This window comes from Dreissena polymorpha, chromosome 1, assembly GCF_020536995.1.
Source record: "Dreissena polymorpha isolate Duluth1 chromosome 1, UMN_Dpol_1.0, whole genome shotgun sequence".
NCBI lineage: Eukaryota > Metazoa > Mollusca > Bivalvia > Myida > Dreissenidae > Dreissena > Dreissena polymorpha.
Genome location: NC_068355.1, coordinates 176,635,489 through 176,656,588, shown reverse-complemented (window position 1 = coordinate 176,656,588; position 21,100 = coordinate 176,635,489). Strand labels below are relative to the sequence as shown.

At 37.9% G+C, this 21,100-nt stretch overlaps 1 protein-coding gene across 1 annotated transcript in view; it reads right to left on the bottom strand.

The window, feature by feature from the left end:
- Positions 1 to 14,619: 14,619 nt before the first annotated feature.
- The window catches only part of LOC127864596 (uncharacterized), a 766,023-nt gene continuing 759,542 nt past the window's right edge, over positions 14,620 to 21,100 (bottom strand). The window contains exon 7 of the mRNA XM_052404359.1: positions 14,620 to 16,949. Coding sequence (XP_052260319.1) covers positions 14,620 to 16,949 — 2,330 coding nt within the window. The remainder of the gene's footprint in view (positions 16,950 to 21,100) is intronic.

Sequence of the window (21,100 nt, the reverse complement as noted above, 5' to 3'; positions counted from 1 at the left end):
AACAAGGTTAACAAAAAATTCCGTAAAAATAGCATTCTGAAAGTGTATTATACGGAGTAGCGTTGTTACATCGGAGCATTCGTTCGATGCTTTTGAACAGATTATCGTTGAATTAATTGCGCACAGCTGTAAATGTTTTGTTCGATTCTGTATTGAGCATTATTAAATTTGTATTCCGAACTTCGGAATCGTTTCAAAATTTTAATGCTAATGCGACAATAAAAAATTCTAGTGTCAAATAAAAAGTGCTTTATCCTTTGTCTCAATAAAAAGCGCGCGAAAATTATACAGACATGTAGAACGTGGCATGGAAAGTATGGGTGTATTTTGTGTTGTATAAAAACGGGAACATCACGTCAGGTGAATTACGCGTGTTCAGTGGAAAAAAAGCCCCGGTTGGACATTATTTCATCACATCTTTAAATAGTAACGAATGCCAAAATGTATTTGATACTTAAGAAAATTTGCGAATGTTTGTGTTTTTTGTTATTCTCGAGCACATATATAGTAAATATATACCAGAATTTGCTTTAAAACTGGAATATACGGGATTATCGGGTAATTGGCAAGTTATAATTTTGGTACAAGTAAGCAATATATTGCGATATATTGCAATACGGGTTTTTGAACTGACAATATATTGCAATACGGTTTTTGGCGTATTGTTGCAGCACTACAATTGGCGTTCATACACGAACAAAATAAAACGTTCGGACTCGGAAAATATTAATTGCGTTGACGTATTTTTTAAGAATGAATCATCAAAAACCGTTGAAACCCAGCAGGATTCGGAGGTACATGTAATCAACATCGATTAATACTGTCGGATTATTGTGAAAGTGAAAGTAGACAATCGGCAGCTGCCGCACCTTTCCCTTCCAATACTGTAGCAGATCTAGATCGTCAACCCATTCATCATGAAATTGAAATCACAATATTGACATCGTTCCCCGGCCCAAGTTGAAAACATTTCCCATTATTAGATCTACCCCTGCAACTTTATTTAGGACTTTGACTTTAATATCATACTTGTTCATGTGTTTAAGAACAAAAAGGTCAGAGACATGACTCTTTTTCTAAAAAAAACCCTGAAGTCTGTAGGTGAGTTATAGACATTGAAATGAACAGTTTTTATTTTTTCCCCAAATATGTCTCTTTCGCGCGCGATTTTCCCCTTTTACCCAGCGTCCAGCGTCTTCCACTTTTTCGAAAAAAAAACCCTGGTACGGTTTCCTATATTGTGTTTAAGGTCAGAATGGTTAGCATTTAATACTTTTATTATTAAAAAATAGTGTGGTTTTAAATAATTTATGAGAAAGGGAAGGAAGAACAGAAAATGGAAGTTCATATCATTGTAAATTTATTGTTTAAAGCATTGGGATAAAGTTAAAATTGAGGTAAGCGTGTTGTTAATAATAAATTAAGTTTTTTATGACTCCTTCGCTCTTGTAAAGTATGAAATACGTATCTCGTGTATCGTAAATTCTTTTAAACTCTGGATTTTGTGATTGCCTTTTGTCTGTCGTCTGTTGTTAGTCGTCAACATTTACCTTGTTAACACTTAAGAATGTAATGTATTGCAGATTCAGAGATGTCTGTTCTGTTATGAAGGTCATGTGAAAAATAAACTTATGGGCTGTTTGCATATTTTAATAACATATAAATATTGTTCAAATCTATTTGTTGATAGATTTAAAATAACTAACTTTCCTCTTACATGCCCTTGTATTTCAAGATAGAATACTTTCCTTCACGGAGGAAAGAGGTCTGAGTTTGAATCTCAGTGGGGGCTTCAGAGGATGATTTATTTTTAGAAAAATGATTATATTTGCTCAACTTTGTAAATGACTGAAAGCCACACACCTAAAAATTAACTGCATGGCATAGTAAATTTATGTATAAATAATAAACATATTTTTATCTTTGCCATTTAGAATATATCTGGTGATTACAAGGTAGAAATCAATCTTTTTTGCGCTTTAAAACTTAAAAATAATTGCATTTGTCAAAATAGACTTATATGTCTACAAATCCTACTTTCGGTTTAAAAGCGGTACCATTTAAACAATAATATATTACTTTCTAACTAGGCTATAGATTTAATTTTACTTATGCCAATTAGAATATACACATGTTAGGCTATAGATTTAATGACAGTTTTGCACACCTTCAAATTGCATCTTTATGTATTGATTAACATGTATTTCATTTCAAAGTGTGTGGCTTTAACCAAATAACTTTGAAAATTTCTTTTAAAGAATGAGGTTTCTGAAAATTCAATCATTGAAGAAACATTTATAATTTTAGGGTACAATAAGACAGCAAACTAAGAATAGACATCCATTTGAGTTTTTTTATCAATTGAATATGCAAAGAAGAAATTAAATATCAGCAATACAAAAGCCTGTAATATGTGCAGCGTGTGGTTTTTCTATCTATCTATATATGCTCAGTCAAATTCAAACTAGGCAAATATTTACTGGACAGAAGGTCCTGTAAAATGGGAAAAAATACAGGACCCGCTCTTTTTTTATAGGACCTACTGGCTACAGAATATAATAGTTAGTAAAATAACTTGGTTTCATTGCCGGGATCAAGGTGTTTATGATATAAAATGATAAAATTATTGAATAGGTATTAATTTTAAGGTCACACATTTGTATCTGACATTAAATAATAATACACGCCATACATGGTACTAGTCTTGTTTAGAAAAAAGAATTTTTTAAATGCTGAACGCATGTTAACAGTTAATATAAACAGGAATCGCTTCTTTGTAATATCTTAAGAACAATTTCCAAAACAAAAGTACTTTATACTTTTTTAACTAAGCTATGCTTAGCGTGCATGTCAGGTATGAGTCTGGTCAATACAGCCTAAACTTACAACGGCCTCGATAAATGACAACCGGCCTGTTTCACGCGTGGACATTGATAGCCAAGATAATAACGGTTTGAATTACAACGATCATTATTATACATTACTATTGCTATTAAAACCACACAAATTGATATCTGCATCATTTAAATTGTAATAATCAGATTTATGATTATCTTGTTAAGGGACTAGGCCGTCATGGATTTGGACCGTCCTGACCCGCATTTGTAAGATGCACATAAATAGACCAATCAGGTGCCCTCGGAAAATTCCGTCAGCAGAAAGAGAGTTGGTATGGAAAAGCACATGTATAAAGACGCTATTGCTATTTTTGCACCTCAGAAAACTTTCAGAGCCATAAACAAACCTATGAATTTGTTTTTGTTTTTTTTACCGGACAATGAGTCCTGTAAATTTGACAGACAGGCCTGACCTTACACAATTTTACAGGACGTGTTCGTCGGTCCGGCCATGTTTGGCCAAGACTGTATACTGTCTAACTCCCCTTTCGGGTATTATTGACAGGTAATAGATATGACAGAATACTCTATAAGTATAATTGTGCACTCAAATTTTTTATGACAAGTTGAATTATTAGTATTGTATATACCATTTCCATGCGATAAATTTTAGAAACCCATTTATTTCTCACAAACTGGGGTTGAAAAGTAAACAACAACGGGGTTTGATTTTACATTCATGAGTTTTTTGGGGTGTTTAATACATGTATAGTCATTCAAATTACTAATGTTTGATAAGGTTTTATTAATTTTGGGTATAGTTAAAAATGTTCTGTCGGTTTAAAACCATGGCCGTTGAGGGCGTAGCAGTTTTCCTTATATGGGCCAATGGCTATAGTAAAATCTTGTTACCACTCTAGAAATCACATTTACTGTGCATCCTTCAAGAAACTTGGTCAGGTCATTTGTTCTTATGATGTCTTGGCTGAATTTGAAAAACTGTTTCGCTTTCTTTAATTTATTCTCAAATCTTAATGAAGTTTGGTCAGAAGATTTGTATAAATTAAATCTCAACCAAGTTTGACACTGGGTCATTTGAGCTAACAAAATTGGTTAATATATTAAATAAACAAAATGCATGTTTATACCACAGAAGTCACACTGTTAGTCTAATCTTCATCAACATCAGTATGAATATTTAACTTCAAAACAAATATTGGACCAGGGATTTCAATAGAAGCAGAATCCTGCGTTTTGACGCGAGCAAATTAGAAATGACTCATTTTTGACGCAACCCTTTTTTCTGCCGTGCGTCATTTTGACGCATAGAAAATTTAACCCGTGTGTCAGTCAGTTAACATCTCCAGTTCCATGGTAATAAATCCCCCTGTGCTCCTAATCAAAATTAATGTTTCAGTATTTGAAACTCGGTCTATAATCGAGGGAATAGAGGTCTACCCCGGGCGTTGTTTTTTTATACTCACAAGTCATAATACTACACATAAACATTAAGAAAACACATTTTCTCAATTAGATATAAATTACCCGAGTAGAATTAAATTGCTACGTCTGACCTTTGACATTGTAAATGGCGGACGTATTGTAAATTAACATTAAACCTGCGTTCAATTTAAAAATGGCGATTCAAACAACAACAATTCAAATTACAAGTATTATGGTGATTCAATAATGGAGATAGCATTAACTGGATTTAACAAACATTAAATAAGGTTTGTTAAACCAGATAACAACAAGGAAATTTTGGATTATTAAAGTTAAACTACTACTGGTAAGGCATTCTTAAGTGTATATATTTCCGACATGTATAGAATTTGGATAAACAGTAAAAGATATACTAGATGTTCCATGCATTTAGATTGTGTTTTTGTACAAAAGCTATCATAGGGATGATGATAATATGAGTTTTATAACAAGATAAATATGTGATGAAAAGGTGCTACAGGTACATATCTTAAATTACTTAAATGTGTTATGATGAAGTAGATTTTAATGAGCATTTATTGTTTTAACAAATAAACATAGTATAGTGATAGAAATAATAAAAGTTGTAAAATGAACATGTTTTGTTTTTGAAAAACTTAAAAGTCGATATTGTTCGCACAAATTATTGATATTTTGTCCTTATCTTTGTGTACCAATTCATTAAAATATGTTGTGTTATGTATCATGGTATTTTTATTTAATAACGCAGTATTACTTTTTTAGATATTGTGTTACTCTTGGAGCATGTTTTTATCTAAAAAAATTGAATAATACAGACAAAAACACAATTAATGCGCTTCAAAATTGACCCGAGAATTTTTCAATTTGACTCCTCAAAATTTCAGTCCAGGGGTCATTGACTCCTGGTTTTTATGGAATGAGTGCTATATTGACGTCATCATTTGAGGACGTTCAATTGAACAAATGATAATGGCGACTAAAATTCGATAAGCTCCAGCGTATAGCAGCGATTTGAGAGTGTTGAAACTGGCCCGACACTTGTGCTGAAATTTCTCATGTATATGGCGTTTTCGTCATATCTGGGAAAAATCCAGTTTTTGATAAAATGACGAAAAAGTGGTGTTTTTTATTGCGCAATCGCTATAAACACGTGGATAAGCCGGAAGTACATGTAGTGTTAATAGCAACCCTAAGACAATTCACCCCCACAAGACGATTCACCCGCTAGACAATTCAAAATTGATTTTAAATATAAACAAATTCGTACCAATAATATTTCGTACCCATATTTTTTTCGTACCTATTTTTTTTGTACCCATTTTTTTCGTCCTCAAATTTTTTTGTACACAAATTTTTTTTTTGTACCCATTTTGTTCGTACCCAAATGTTTTTTGTACCCTAACTTGTTCGTACCCAATTCTTTTTTTCGTCCCCTTTTTTTCGAACCCAAATGTTTTTCGTACCCAATTTTTTTCGTAGCCCAATTTTTTTTTTACCCAATTTTTTTGTACCCATTTTTTTGGTACCAATTTTTTTCATACCCAAATGTTTTTCGTACCCAAATTTGTTCGTACCCAAAAAAAAATTGTACCCATTTTTTTCGTACTCAAATTTGTTTCGGACCCATTTTTTCGTACCAAATGTTTTCCGTTCCCAATTTTTGTCGTACCCAAATTTATTTTTCGTACCCATTTTTTTCGTACCCAAATGTTTTTCGTACCCAAATTTGTTCGTACCCAATTTTTTTTTCGAACCCATTTTGTTCGTACCCAAATGTTTTTCGTACCCAAATTTGTTCGTACCCAATTTTTTTTTCGTACCCATCTTTTTCGTACCCAAATGTTTTTTGTACCCACATTTTTTCGTACCCAAATTTTGTTTCGTACCCATTTTTTTCGTACCCAAATTTGTTTCGTACCCAAACTTTTATTTGTACACATTTTTTTCGTACTCAAATAGTTTTTTCGTACCCTAATTTTTTTCGTTCCCTATATTTTTCGTATTCTAATTTGTTTTCGTATTCAAATTGTTTTTTTTTCCTACCCTATTTTTTTCATACCCATTTTTTTCATACACAAAGTTGTTCGTACCCAAATTTTGTTCGTACTCATTTGATCGTAGTCAAATTTTTTTCGTTCCCGAATTTTTTCGTACCTAATTTTTTAATTGGTACCCATTTTTTCGTACCTAAATAGTTTTTCGTACCCTTATTTTGTTTGTACCCTTTTTTTTTGACTCAAATTTGTTTCCATGCCCAAATTTGTTTTATTTCATACCCACATATTTTTTCGTACCAATTTTTTGTTCAATTTGATTTGATCTCTCCACTCATTCCATCCCGCGAAACCCTTAAGGTGTCGCAACTCTAGTAAAAATAACAATAAAAATATTTGAAAACAATAGAAGTATTGGTCCATATTTTTAATTCCGTATTAAATTCAATTTTAAAAATAATGTGTTTATATTTTCGTCTACTCCAAATAATCATTTTGAATAAGCAAATATAGGGTAATAATCTCTATGGAAAGTACACGTAGGAACTTATAAATCGCTTGTGTACTTCATATTGATCAGGGTCTTTGTAAATGATTGCATGATTGTTTGATATGTCTGAATTGTGTAAATATCTTCAAAAGCGTTAAGAGGATTTTAATTTTAAAATGTTAAAATATTATCTAAACTGTAACCGGGCATCTGTTGCATTTATTTGAACGTGTTTAAATTTTCTTGCAAACTGAATGTTATATTGTCTACTAACATTCGTACTTTTACTTTTTATTGTGGTTGTTTTGTTAAGACAAAGTGCATAACACTTATCCTGTTGTTTTGTTCAACCATTTCTATAAAAAATGTTGTATGTAAATAATTGAACATGTTTATGTTGGTGATATGCATTTCCCGATATAAGTTTGTTGTTGCACTCTCGATAAAGTGCATAGCCATTAATGTGTAATATTATTGATTAGTGACACTTTGTTGTTATTACAAATAAAAATCTCCAATGATTGTCTTTCCATTTATATTTAACTGTCCCCTATTGAACCTGGGGAGTACATTTTATTTTATTGTAACTGTCCACTCGTCCATAAGTCCTCTATAACACTTTTGTCACTCTTCTTTATTCTTCAGAATTTTAAGAAACTATTCCTTACACACACACATATTTCACATGATGATTAGTCGTCATCAAGATATAACTATTTTTGAATTACAATTCACCAAGTCATATTCACAGGGGTCACTTATGTCAAAATGGTAATAATGACGGGGTATAGATTTTCGTCTTTTCTAAAAAAGATTAAAAGTGACACTTTGAGTTCAAAATCAAGTACAAACAATTACTTCAGAATTCATCATTTTAAATAACTTGCCAAATATATTCGCCTTGTGAGGACGATGTGTATAAGACAATGGTCCTTAGCTCAAAGGTAAACATCACACTTGAACGTTAAATGTACGATGAGCATTATTTAGCGTGTCTAGATTGCACATTAATTATTCATCATAAAACTTGAAAATAACTCGCAATAAATGTTCACCATGTGGCCAGTAAGTCCTGTGCCCCTTGCAAAAAGATAAATATTATACTTAGTGATACAAATGCCAAACAAGGGCTTCCTGCACTTGTTAAAGAATTACATGAATTGTTGACAATGTGATTGTTATTATTCCTGCAGTAAAATTCGTATGTTTTAAACATTTGCAAAACTATTTGATGTTAATATTGTAAATATTACGTAAATACAATACTTCCTTTTTAAGTGTATTGTTGCAATGTTTAACTATCATCGTGCACTGTTTATCGCACTATATATTGTACAATAGTAACATGCAAACAGAACTATTTCTAGCTGCGCCAGTGGTTATTCGGGTTCTTAGACAATTTTGGTAACCAGAATTTTGCTACAAATGTTTTACCTAAATTGACCATACGGAACGTATATGACTTTTGAATCTTACAAGAAATCTCAAAACGGATTTTATATTTGTGCTCAGCAATGCAGACGTCACTTAGACATGGATATTTGGTGGATGTCATTGAACTTTTACATTTTGACCCAAAATTTGACCTCATGCATACATGTGGAAAATGTTTAATTTTGGTGTATAGGTCCCTGCCTTGACACAACATATTAAACTGATCAGATCCATGTACGGATTCAACGCTGAGCACGAATCCGGTGCTAGTGTTTGGATATCTTGACACCTTTAAGGATTACGGAGCTACAAATGTTTGACCTAAATTGACCCTACCAAATGTGTATAAATTATAAATCTTACAAGATATCTCAAAACAAACTTCAAATTTGTGATCACCGATGCAGATGTCACATCAAAATGAGGTTTGTTTGATGTACTTTAACTCAGACATTTTTTGCAAAAAGTTGACCTCATCAGGGAAAATGTTGATTTTTTTGTAAAAGCATGACCTTGACACAACACATTAAGCTCTTCAAATCCTTGTAAGGATTTATCGCTTGGCACGAAACGGCTGTTTTTTATATTGACCCCTTCATGTATCAGGAAGCTTCAAATGTTTGTCCTAAATTTACCCTACGAAACGTGTATAACTTTTGAATATTATATGATATCCTTAAGCACACTTCAGATTTATGCTCAGCAATGCAGACGTCACATCAAAATGAGGTTTGGTTCTTGTCCTTGAAATTTGACATTTTTTTAACCAAAATTTGACCTGATGTTTGCATCAGGGAAATTGTTGAATTTAGGGCAATACCGTTACCTTGACATAAAACATGAAGGTTTTCAGAACCATATATTTATCGCTTTGCACGACTCCGGTGTTAGTTTTTGGACATCTTGACCTAATCAAGAATGAGGGAGCTATACATGATTGACTTAAGTTGACCCTACAAAGTTGACCCTACAAAGTTGACCTTACAAAGTTGACCTTACAAAGTTGACCCTACAAAGTTGACCTTACAAAGTTGACCCTACAAAGTTGACCTTACAAAGTTGACCCTACAAAGTTGACCCTACAAAGTTGACCCTACAAAATATTTATATCTTTTGAATCTTATAAACAGACTTAAAATAATATTATATTGTTATATAATTACTTCCATCAACAAAATTTGCCACACGAAGGTTAATTTCAATTAGGAAGACCATACAACAATAAACATTTGTGTAAAAATGTCAAAGTACAAACATTCTGAAACTTTTTAGCATTTAAAAATCGCTTCACAATGTCGTATTGTTTCCTTTTACGGATGATCTCGAGTAAGGATCGGATTTATTTGGTTTGAGTTAATTTGCATAATTTCGAGCGCACATGCCTATACTTTCATTTGGTAAGTGCTCTATTATAATAGCTAACAGGCAACTTCAAAATCATGTGACAACACCATTGTTTCCTTGACGCACGTCATCGTTAATGTCAGCTTTAGGATCGTCATCTTAGTAAATCTGTCAATTCGTCATCGTTAATGTCAGCTTTAGGATCGTCATCTTAGTAAATCTGTCAATTCGTCATCGTTACTGTCAGCTTTAGGATAGTAAGCTTAGTGAATCTGTCGAATCGTCATCGCTAATGTCAGCTTTATGATCGTCAGCTTAGTAAATCTGTCAATTCGTCATCGTTAATGTCAGCTTTAGGATAGTCATCATAGTAAATCTGTCAGTTCATCATCGTTAATGTCAGCTTTAGGATTGTCATCTTAGTAAATCTGTCAATTCGTCATCGTTAATGTCAGCTTTAGGATTGTCATCTAAGTAAATCTGTCAATTCGTCATCGTTTATGTCAGCTTTAGGATCGTCATCTTAGTAAATCTGTCAATTCGTCATCGTTTATGTCAGCTTTAGGATCGTCATCTTAGTAAATCTGTCAAATCGTCATTGTTAATGTCAGGTTTAGGATAGTCAGCCTAGTAAATCTGTCAATTCGTCATCGTTAACGTCAGCTTTAGGATCGTCATCTTAGTAAATCTGTCAATTCGTCATCGTTAACGTCAGCTTTAGGATCGTCATCTTAGTAAATCTGTCAAATCGTCATCGTTAATGTCAGCTTTAGGATAGTAAGCTTAGTAAATCTGTCAATTCATCATGGTAAATGTCAGCTTGCGGATCGTCATCTTAGAATATCTGTCAATTCGTCATCGTTAACCTCAGCTTTAGAATAGTCAGCTTAGTAAATCTGTCAATTCATCATCGTTAATGTCAGCTTTAGGATCGTCATCTTAGTATGTCTGTCAATTCGTCATCGTTAACGTCAGCTTTAGGATCGTCATCTAAGTATATCTGTCAATTCGTCATCGTTAACGCCAGCTTTAGGATCGTCATCTTAGTATATCTGTCAATTCGTCATCGTTTACATCAGCTTTAGGATCGTCAGATTAGTAAATCTGTCAATTCGTCATCATTAACGTCAGCTTTAGGATTGTCATCTTAGTAAATCTGTCAATTCGTCATCGTTACTGTCAGCTTTAGGATCGTCATCTTAGTAAATCTGTCATTTCGTCATCGTTAATGTCAGCTTTAGGATAGGCAGCTTAGTAAATCTGTCAATTCGTCATCGTTAATGTCAGCTTTAGGACCGTGATCTTAGTAAATCTGTCAATTCATCATCGTTAATGTCAGCTTTAGGATAGCCATCTTAGTAAATCTGTCAATTCGTCATCGTTAATGTCAGCTTTAGGATCGTCATCTTAGTAAATCTGTCAATTCTTCATCGTTAATGTCAGCTTTAGGATAGTCATTTTAGTAAATCTGTCAATTCGTCATCGTTAATGTCAGCTTTAGGATCGTCATCTTAGTAAATCTGTCAATTCGTCATCGTTAATGTCAGCTTTAGAATCGTCAAGCTTCGTGAATCTGTCGATTCGTCATTGTTGACGTCAGCTTTAGGATCGTCAGCTTCGTAAATCTGTTAACTCGTCAAAATCGTATATGTAGTCAAGCGCTCCGTTATTCGGTGTCAGTCATGTTGGCAGTACATTCTTTTATTTGGATAAAGATAACCGGAGTCAAATACCTTAGCTAAATCTGAAACTCAACCAAAACTAGCTTCTGTTTGGATATCAATTTTCTATACAATCACAAACCAAAGCTTGTATCCTAAATATAAGATAACCAAAAGTTATGCGCTGGATAAGATACTTGTTGATAATTGCATTATACAATTGGCTACAGGTAAATACCACTGACCCCACAACATGCGAGTTATTGTGTGTGCTATTTTATATGCCACAAACTGGGGATATTGCACTATACAATTGGCTACAGGTAAGTACCACTGACCCCACAACATGCGAGTTATTGTGTGTGTTATTTTATATGCCACAAACTGGGGATATTGCACTATACAATTGGCTACAGGTAAGTACCACTGACCCCACAACATGCGAGTTATTGTGTGTGTTATTTTATATGCCACAAACTGGGGATATTGCACTATACAATTGGCTACAGGTAAGTACCACTGACCCCACAACATGCGAGTTATTGTGTGTGTTATTTTATATGCCACAAACTGGGGACATTGCACTATACAATTGGCTACAGGTAAGTACCACTGACCCCACAACATGCGAGTTATTGTGTGTGTCATTTTATATGCCACAAACTGGGGACATTGCACTATACAATTGGCTACAGGTAAGTACCACTGACCCCACAACATGCTAGTTATTGTGTGTGTCATTTTATATGCCACAAACTGGGGACATTGCACTATACAATTGGCTACAGGTAAGTACCACTGACCCCACAACATGCGAGTTATTGTGTGTGTCATTTTATATGCCACAAACTGGGGACATTGCACTATACAATTGGCTACAGGTAAGAACCACTGACCCCACAACATGCGAGTTATTGTGTGTGTCATTTTATATGCCACAAACTGGGGACATTGCACTATACAATTGGCTACAGGTAAGTACCACTGACCCCACAACATGCGAGTTATTGTGTGTGTTATTTTATATGCCACAAACTGGGGACATTGCATTATACAATTGGCTACAGGTAAGTACCACTGACCCCACAACATGCTAGTTATTGTGTGTGTCATTTTATATGCCACAAACTGGGGACATTGCATTATACAATTGGCTACAGGTAAGAACCACTGACCCCACAACATGCTAGTTATTGTGTGTGTTATTTTATATGCCACAAACTGGGGACATTGCATTATACAATTGGCTACAGGTAAGAACCACTGACCCCACAACATGCTAGTTATTCTGTGTGTTATTTTATATGCCGCAAACTGGGGACATTGCACTATACAATTGGCTACAGGTAAGTACCACTGACCCCACAACATGCGAGTTATTGTGTGTGTTATTTTATATGCCACAAACTGGGGACATTGCATTATACAATTGGCTACAGGTAAGTACCACTGACCCCACAACATGCGAGTTATTGTGTGTGTTATTTTATATGCCACAAACTGGGGACATTGCACTATACAATTGGCTACAGGTAAGTACCACTGACCCCACAACATGCGAGTTATTGTGTGTGTTATTTTATATGCCACAAACTGGGGACATTGCATTATACAATTGGCTACAGGTAAGTACCACTGACCCCACAACATGCGAGTTATTGTGTGTGTTATTTTATATGCCACAAACTGGGGACATTGCACTTTACAATTAATATATTGTGTATTAGGACTAAACTGAATTGTCCATTATTAATTATTACATATTACATTGCACAAACATAGCTAAGGCATATCTTGTTTGCTTCACCGTTAATTTGTGACATTCACAGACCATTTTTGCGTGGAATAATATTTTTTAAACATTTATCAACAGGTCTCTTCATTTCAAATATTTTAAACAGCTGTCAAATATATTCTTAGTTTGTATATGTTTACTTCAGGTTGTTTTTTGAATAACACAGGAACTAAATACCGTTACCGATGAAAACATATAAAACTGCGTTATTTGATTCATGGAGACAACAGTTTCACACTTTATATAAATTCTATAGAACTTCGGGTTCTCACAATGTCTAAAGAATACCTAGAAATACGTACTTATATGTTAAACAGTATTTGCATTTTGTTCCAATCTTCCGTAATCATCAAAGAACATGGATTTGAAAAATCATGTTTAATTTATCGTTGTTAAAAATGTACACATACAATATAAAATGTACATTAAAGGGAAACAACTCTTGTTAAAACAACCGTACAATACAACTATAATAACGTATTAAATAGTATACACGAATGAATAAATGATTACCTATGGTCTCTAATTTGCATGCATGCACATGCTGTCTTAAAATACAATATCTGCAACTCTATTTAACAAATATCTATAAGTTTCAGTCAAATAAAAATATTGCAAATACAAGGAAAGTTGGCAAAAAGGGGTGGGTGGGGTGTAATGGGTGGAGGGGTTTCTTTAATGGCGGAAACTACTCAATGTAAGGATATATCGATAAATACCGTAGCAATTTGTATTCCAGTACCAACCGGTTTTGGAATGCTGACAAATAGTTTATATTCGTTGGCAAGAAATAACGTTATTTAAAAAAAAATGGCTTTTGCAGACACATAATTTCATGTTTTTTTTATTTTAGAAAAAAAAGAATCAGGATTGCATGGGTCATTTTCCGATGTGTTTGTGATAAATTCGCGGATTGATCAACTCACGAAATCAATGAAAAAAATCATGTCCAAAGAGTAATAATGATTTGACATAACATGGTTTCCATCTCTTGAGTATTTTAACAGCGGCAGTTTGGGGGATTTAACACTCAAGTTTTAAATAAACAGTTCAAAGGTTAAACAGTTTGCAGTAAAAAAAGTCAAATAAAATGTACATACCTATATCAACTATGCATTAATCAACATTCAATAAAATAGTGTCTAACAAAATCAATAGCTAATAAATCAATGATTGTATTTGAGTCTCTGTGTCAATATAAGTTCATGTCAACGACATCAAGTTCACAAAGTTTCACCTTCTTAACAAACATATTGCAGTTGAATACTCTTTATCAGAATTGCGACATTTTGAACTTCTGTCTATACACATAATCCTAAACACTCCAATGTCAATGAACAAACATAGCATCAAATCCCTCAAGGTCAAGCACAGGTCAAACCCCAACCAAGATTTATTTTCAAAGTAAAAACCAATGTAAATGGTTAAGGTCAAAACATGGTAAACACTAAAGTTCAAGGTCAGGATGTAGCCTGTCTGTTTCCCCTATCCCTCAAGTTCAAGGTCAGGATGTAGCCTGTCTGTTTCCCCTATCCCTGAGGGACGACAGATCAAGGTCAGGATGTAGCCTGTCTGTTTCCCCTATCCCTCAAGTTCACTATCAGGATGTAGCCTGTCTGTTTCCCCTATCCCTGAGGGACGACAGATCAGGTGAACTTCCCCTGAGTCGCTCAGCCTGCAGCCACGACTGCATGTTTGCGTGTGGCCCAACGTTGGCACCAACGTTCGGTCGCAGTTGCTCCCAAGCCGACCGTCGTTTCACGTTTGACAAGGCGGCGTCCATTGCTAAAATATTATTGCTATCACTTGTACCACCCACTGTATGGCGACGACGTTTACACTGCTCGTTTCGTTTCCTACCGAATACAGGCGGCGATGCAGACCGAGTTTTTGGCACACTCTCACTAACCGGTCCACGACTGGCAGCGTCAGATTCCTCGGCTGCTCTGTTTTTCTCTAAGCTCTGAGATAGTCTCACGTTCACTTCGGTCTTTTCTGATTTTGTAATGGGCCGGTAGTCTGGACGTTTTGGTGGGGTTTCTGTCCTTAAGGGGTCACCATGGAGACCGTCATTCTGCGAGTTTAAGAACGACTTTAGTGGTGACTGGTATGCAGTGAGAGGTTTAGAGACGTGTTGCTGTATTGCCATGCGACCGCTGCTGTCAGCAGACATTATCGATGGACTGGAAATCACGACCATGACTGAGGCAACCCTTGAATCACTCTCGGACCTTTCAATCCCCCTAGAAGCAGCCCCATGAATTGAAGCACTACTCTCGGAACGTTCCATCCCCCTAGAAGCAACCCCTTGGATTGCAGAGTTACTCTCAGAACGTTCCATCACCCTAGAAGCAACCCCTTGGACAACAGCGCTATCAGCCGAGTATGTAACATCACTGTGCAGGTTGATACCACTATTGCTGCTACCTGACCGAACCAGAAGGTTAAGACTTGGCTCACTGTGGCCTTCATAGAGAGGATTGTGAGTGGTGCTTCTCTCAAATCTGGTCGCCAATCCTATCTTCGCATCCGATTTCGGTGGCGTCCTGTGTAGGCTGGGATCTCTGTACTGCTTTCCTTGACCCTGATTATCTGCCTGCATGGCTGCTTGCCGAGATAAGTGGGACAGGGGAGGCTGTGGAGGGAGTCGGTGCTGTGCCGTCTGAGCTGCCGGGGAATCGCCTGCATCAGGTAAAGCGCCATTACTTACACTGCCACCATTTGAATTCAGACCCCACCTAGGAGGCTTTGATGATGATGCACAATTGGACATTTTAGCACTAGATAATGTTTGCAATTTCTTATCGAAAGTCGAGGTTAGCGTAGCTAGCAAATCAAATCCCTCATCGGAGTCTGCGGAAGCCCAGGACATACGGTTGTCCCGCCTCTCCAGCAAGTCAATCAGGGAATCCAGAGAACCGCGCCGCACTGAACCTGTCCGGGTTAAACCCGCACTTCGCCGCTTTATCTCTGCTGAGTCCCTCTTAGACTGAGCCTTCACCTGGGCGGTGGGGCGGTTAATAGCACTTGGAAAGCTGTGTCCGTCCGCCATATTTTCCACTGAGCCCGTTCGTTTCGCTTGCGATGACAGCGACCCTGCGCTCGTCTGTCGGGGCTGCCGCGCTGACCGATAGTTAGAACCAGCATTACTCTTCACAACAATATGCTTATCACTCCTGTGTGAGTCTCTACCACCGTACCGTTTGGTTCTACCTGATTCTTCTGGCGTGTCTCCGTGTGGGTGCAGACTCAGTGAATATCCAGTTGTTGCTTGGAGCAGATCTTCCACGCTATGCCTGTCCTCAATCTCTAGCTCACGCTGCGTCTGCAGGATATCTGCCTCAATTCTTTGCCGCTCAAGTTGACGCTTCTTTTCCTCGCGCTGTCGGCGCTCTTCCCGTTCTTCCCGTTCCCGAATGGCACGCGCTTCCAGCTCAATGCGCCTCAGACTGTCGATCGTCTCACGTCGGAGTCGGCTAAAACTCCCGTGGAGTGATGTGCTGCCGTGGGAGAGCTCCAACTCGTCATTCCGGTCCAGTAGAGACTCGTCCGAAAAATACTGCGTCATCGGTGTAAGAAAAGCCACCGAATTTTCCTTCTCCGAATCGATGAAATCGAAGTCAGAAAATTCGCGGTCTACAAAGTCTTGGGACTTTGCCATGCGTCTGTCTGGTAGATCCGGTAATGGTTTCAGCAGGTCCGTGCTATGCTGCATGGCTGCTAGATTCGGGCTGCTGCGGGATGTTGTGTCGATCTTTTGCGTCCTAATGAGAATCTCATTGTCTATGTTTCGCTCGTTGTAGCCAAGGGGTGGGTCTGACACGGACACGCTTCGTTTGTCCGGCGGCAAGACGCGAGCTGGGCTTTCACCCCGAAGTTTTCTATTGGCTGCAGAGACGATACTTGAAACAATCTCACGTGGGTTTAACTCTGAAAGAAGAAAAACATCAAAGTTGATTGAAATACGCTTTTAGAGGATTGCACATAAACGATCTTATCAAACAGCATAATGATTTTATAGGAGGAAACTCTGGGTGTCGTTTAAACTTATGCTTTACATGTCGACACATGCCTACCAGCCTTTACTCTTCAATCACATGTACATAGTTGACTACATTTTTGACATTTTATTTCCATATTTGCATTGGATGTTTACATTTCATACCAATATACCGTAAAAAATAAAAGCCATAGTTATTAATCTAACAATGCTTATCTTTATTTCTAACATGAAAAGACACTTCAAATTGATACTAAATATCTCTTATGACAATACGGTCACTCTTAACTATGCATGGCCCCATTACCAACCCTGGGGCGTCCCCTGGGTCAAACATGCGGTGTGGGGATATGCGTCGGCCTCTGCTGCATCATTTCAAGTTCTTTTTTGTTTCAACAGAAATTGACGGATCAATTAAAGGGTTATTTTTTCAATGAAAAGGCTATTCCTCTGCTAGTTCAGCGAATAATGTCTTTCCACCAAAATGAAATGACGATGAACAAAGGTATCGTGTGTGCAATGACTCATCATGGAAGGAACCAAAATTAGACAAAAATAAACATGATGCATTAAATCCATATACAAACTTTGGTTAGAAGATCAAATATAGGTTTGACATTTACAGTTGAATTTCTAACTACTAATTGCATACAAAATGAATAAAAAAAATACAAAAAAGTAATTTGTATCATTGAATATCAGCCGGTCAAACCAATTTTTGTTTTCCGTAACAACGCATGTTGTCACACGCCGTGTCTGTTTTGGTCGAAGTATTGACGCTCGTGATGTGTTGAGCCTTCACCATTAAAGATCTTAAGCAAGGATCATTCCTTTAAAGTTTCATTAAACCTGACTCAAGAGCAAAAACAAACTGGCTATATGCAATAAGCATTAAATCGCTAAAGCCTGCCACAGTCTGGTCAGGTTTTATGATGTTTGCAACTCATCAGTATCACATGTTTTGAAACTAAGCCTTTAAAACTATAATCTATATTTAATTTGATTTTCTAAAGGACTACAAACACGTCAAAGTGAGTATCTCAGTGGTAATGGGTGAATGAACCAGCCCCGATGTATCTCAGTGGTAATGGGTGAATGAACCAGCCCCGATGTATCTCAGTGGTAATGGGTGAATGAACCAGCCCCGATGTATCTTAGTGGTAATGGGTGAATGAACCAGTCCCGATGTATCTCAGTGGTAATGGGTGAATGAACCAGCCCTGATGTATCTTAGTGGTAATGGGTGAATGAACCAGTCCCGATGTATCTCAGTGGTAATAAGTGAATGAACCAGCCCCGATGTATCTTAGTGGTAATGGGTGAATGAACCAGTCCCGATGTATCTTAGTGGTAATGGGTGAATGAACCAGCCCCGATGTATCTCAGTGGTAATGGGTGAATGAACCAGCCCCGATGTATCTCAGTAGTAATGGGTGAATGAACCAGCCCCGATGTATCTCAGTGGTAATGGGTGAATGAACCAGCCCCGATGTATCTCAGTGGTAATGGGTGAATGAACCAGCCCCGATGTATCTAAGTGGTAATGGGTGAATGAACCAGCCCCGATGTATCTCAGTGGTAATGGGTGAATGAACCAGCCCCGATGTATCTTAGTGGTAATGGGTGAATGAACCAGCCCCGATGTATCTCAGTGGAAATGGGTGAATGAACCAGTCCCGATGTATCTCAGTGGTGATGGGTGAATGAACCAGCCCCGATGTATCTTAGTGGTAATGGGTGAATGAACCAGCCCCGATGTATCTCAGTGGTAATGGGTGAATGAACCAGCCCTGATGTATCTGAGTGGTGATGGGTGAATGAACCAGCCCCGATGTATCTCACTGGTAATGGGTGAACGAACCAGCCCCAATGTATCTCAGTGGTAATGGGTGAATGAACCAGCCCCGATGTATCTCAGTGGTAATGGGTGAATGAACCAGCCCCGATGTATCTTAGTGGTAATGGGTGAATGAACCAGCCCCGATGTATCTCAGTAGTAATGGGTGAATGAACCAGCCCCGATGTATCTCAGTGGTAATGGGTGAATGAACCAGCCCTGATGTATCTTAGTGGTAATGGGTGAATGAACCAGCCCCGATGTATCTCAGTGGTAATGGGTGAATGAGCCAGTCCCGATGTATCTCAGTGGTAATGGGTGAATGAACCAGCCCCGATGTATCTCAGTGGTAATGGGTGAATGAACCACCCCCGATGTATCTTAGTGGTAATGGGTGAATGAACCAGCCCAGATGTATCTCAGTGGTAATGGGTGAATGAACCAGCCCCGATGTATCTTAGTGGTAATGGGTGAATGAACCAGCCCCGATGTATCTCAGTGGAAATGGGTGAATGAACCAGTCCCGATGTATCTCAGTGGTGATGGGTGAATGAACCAGCCCCGATGTATCTTAGTGGTAATGGGTGAATGAACCAGCCCCGATGTATCTCAGTGGTAATGGGTGAATGAACCAGCCCTGATGTATCTGAGTGGTGATGGGTGAATGAACCAGCCCCGATGTATCTCAGTGGTAATGGGTGAACGAACCAGCCCCAATGTATCTCAGTGGTAATGGGTGAATGAACCAGCCCCGATGTATCTCAGTGGTAATGGGTGAATGAACCAGCCCCGATGTATCTTAGTGGTAATGGGTGAATGAACCAGCCCCGATGTATCTCAGTAGTAATGGGTGAATGAACCAGCCCCGATGTATCTCAGTGGTAATGGGTGAATGAACCAGCCCTGATGTATCTTAGTGGTAATAAGTGAATGAACCAGCCCCGATGTATCTCAGTAGTAATGGGTGAATGAACCAGCCCCGATGTATCTCAGTGGTAATGGGTGAATGAACCAGCCCCGATGTATCTTAGTGGTAATGGGTGAATGAACCAGCCCTGATGTATCTTAGTGGTAATGGGTGAATGAACCAGTCCTGATGTATCTCAGTAGTAATGGGTGAATGAACCAGTCCCGATGTATCTTAGTGGTAATGGGTGAATGAACCAGCCCTGATGTATCTTAGTGGTAATGGGTGAATGAACCAGCCCCGATGTATCTTAGTGGTAATGGGTGAATGAACCAGCCCTGATGTATCTTAGTGGTAATGGGTGAATGAACCAGCCCTGATGTATCTTAGTGGTGATGGGTGAATGAACCAGCCCCGATGTATCTTAGTGGTAATGGGTGAATGAACCAGCCCTGATGTATCTTAGTGGTAATGGGTGAATGAACCAGCCCCGATGTATCTTAGTGGTAATAAGTGAATGAACCAGCCCCGATGTATCTCAGTGGTAATGGGTGAATGAACCAGCCCTGATGTATCTTAGTGGTAATGGGTGAATGAACCAGCCCCGATGTATCTCAGTGGTAATGGGTGAATGAACCAGCCCCGATGTATCTCAGTGGTAATGGGTGAATGAACCAGCCCCAATGTATCTCAGTCGTAATGGGTGAATGAACCAGCCCCGATGTATCTTAGTGGTAATGGGTGAATGAACCAGTCCCGATGTATCTCAGTGGAAATGGGTGAATGAATCAGCCCCCATGTATCTCAGTGGTAATGGGTGAATGAACCAGCCCCGATGTATCTCAGTGGTAATGGGTGAATGAACCAGCCCCGATGTATCTCAGTCGTAATGGGTGAATGAACCAGCCCCGATGTATCTTAGTGGTAATGGGTGAATGAACCAGTCCCGATGTATCTCAGTCGTAATGGGTGAATGAACCAGCCCCGATGTATCTCAGTGGTAATGGGTGAATGAACCAGCCCCGATGTATCTTAGTGGTAATGGGTGAATGAACCAGCCCCGATGTATCTTAGTGGTAATGGGTGAATGAACCAGCCCCGATGTATCTCAGTGGTAATGGGTGAATGAACCAGCCCCGATGTATCTTAGTGGTAATGGGTGAATGAACCAGCCCCGATGTATCTTAGTGGTAATGGGTGAATGAACCAGCCCCGATGTATCTTAGTGGTAATGGGTGAATTAACCAGCCCCGATGTATCTCAGTGGTAATGGGTGAATGAACCAGCCCCCATGTATCTCAGTGGTAATGGGTGAATGAACCAGCCCTGATGTATCT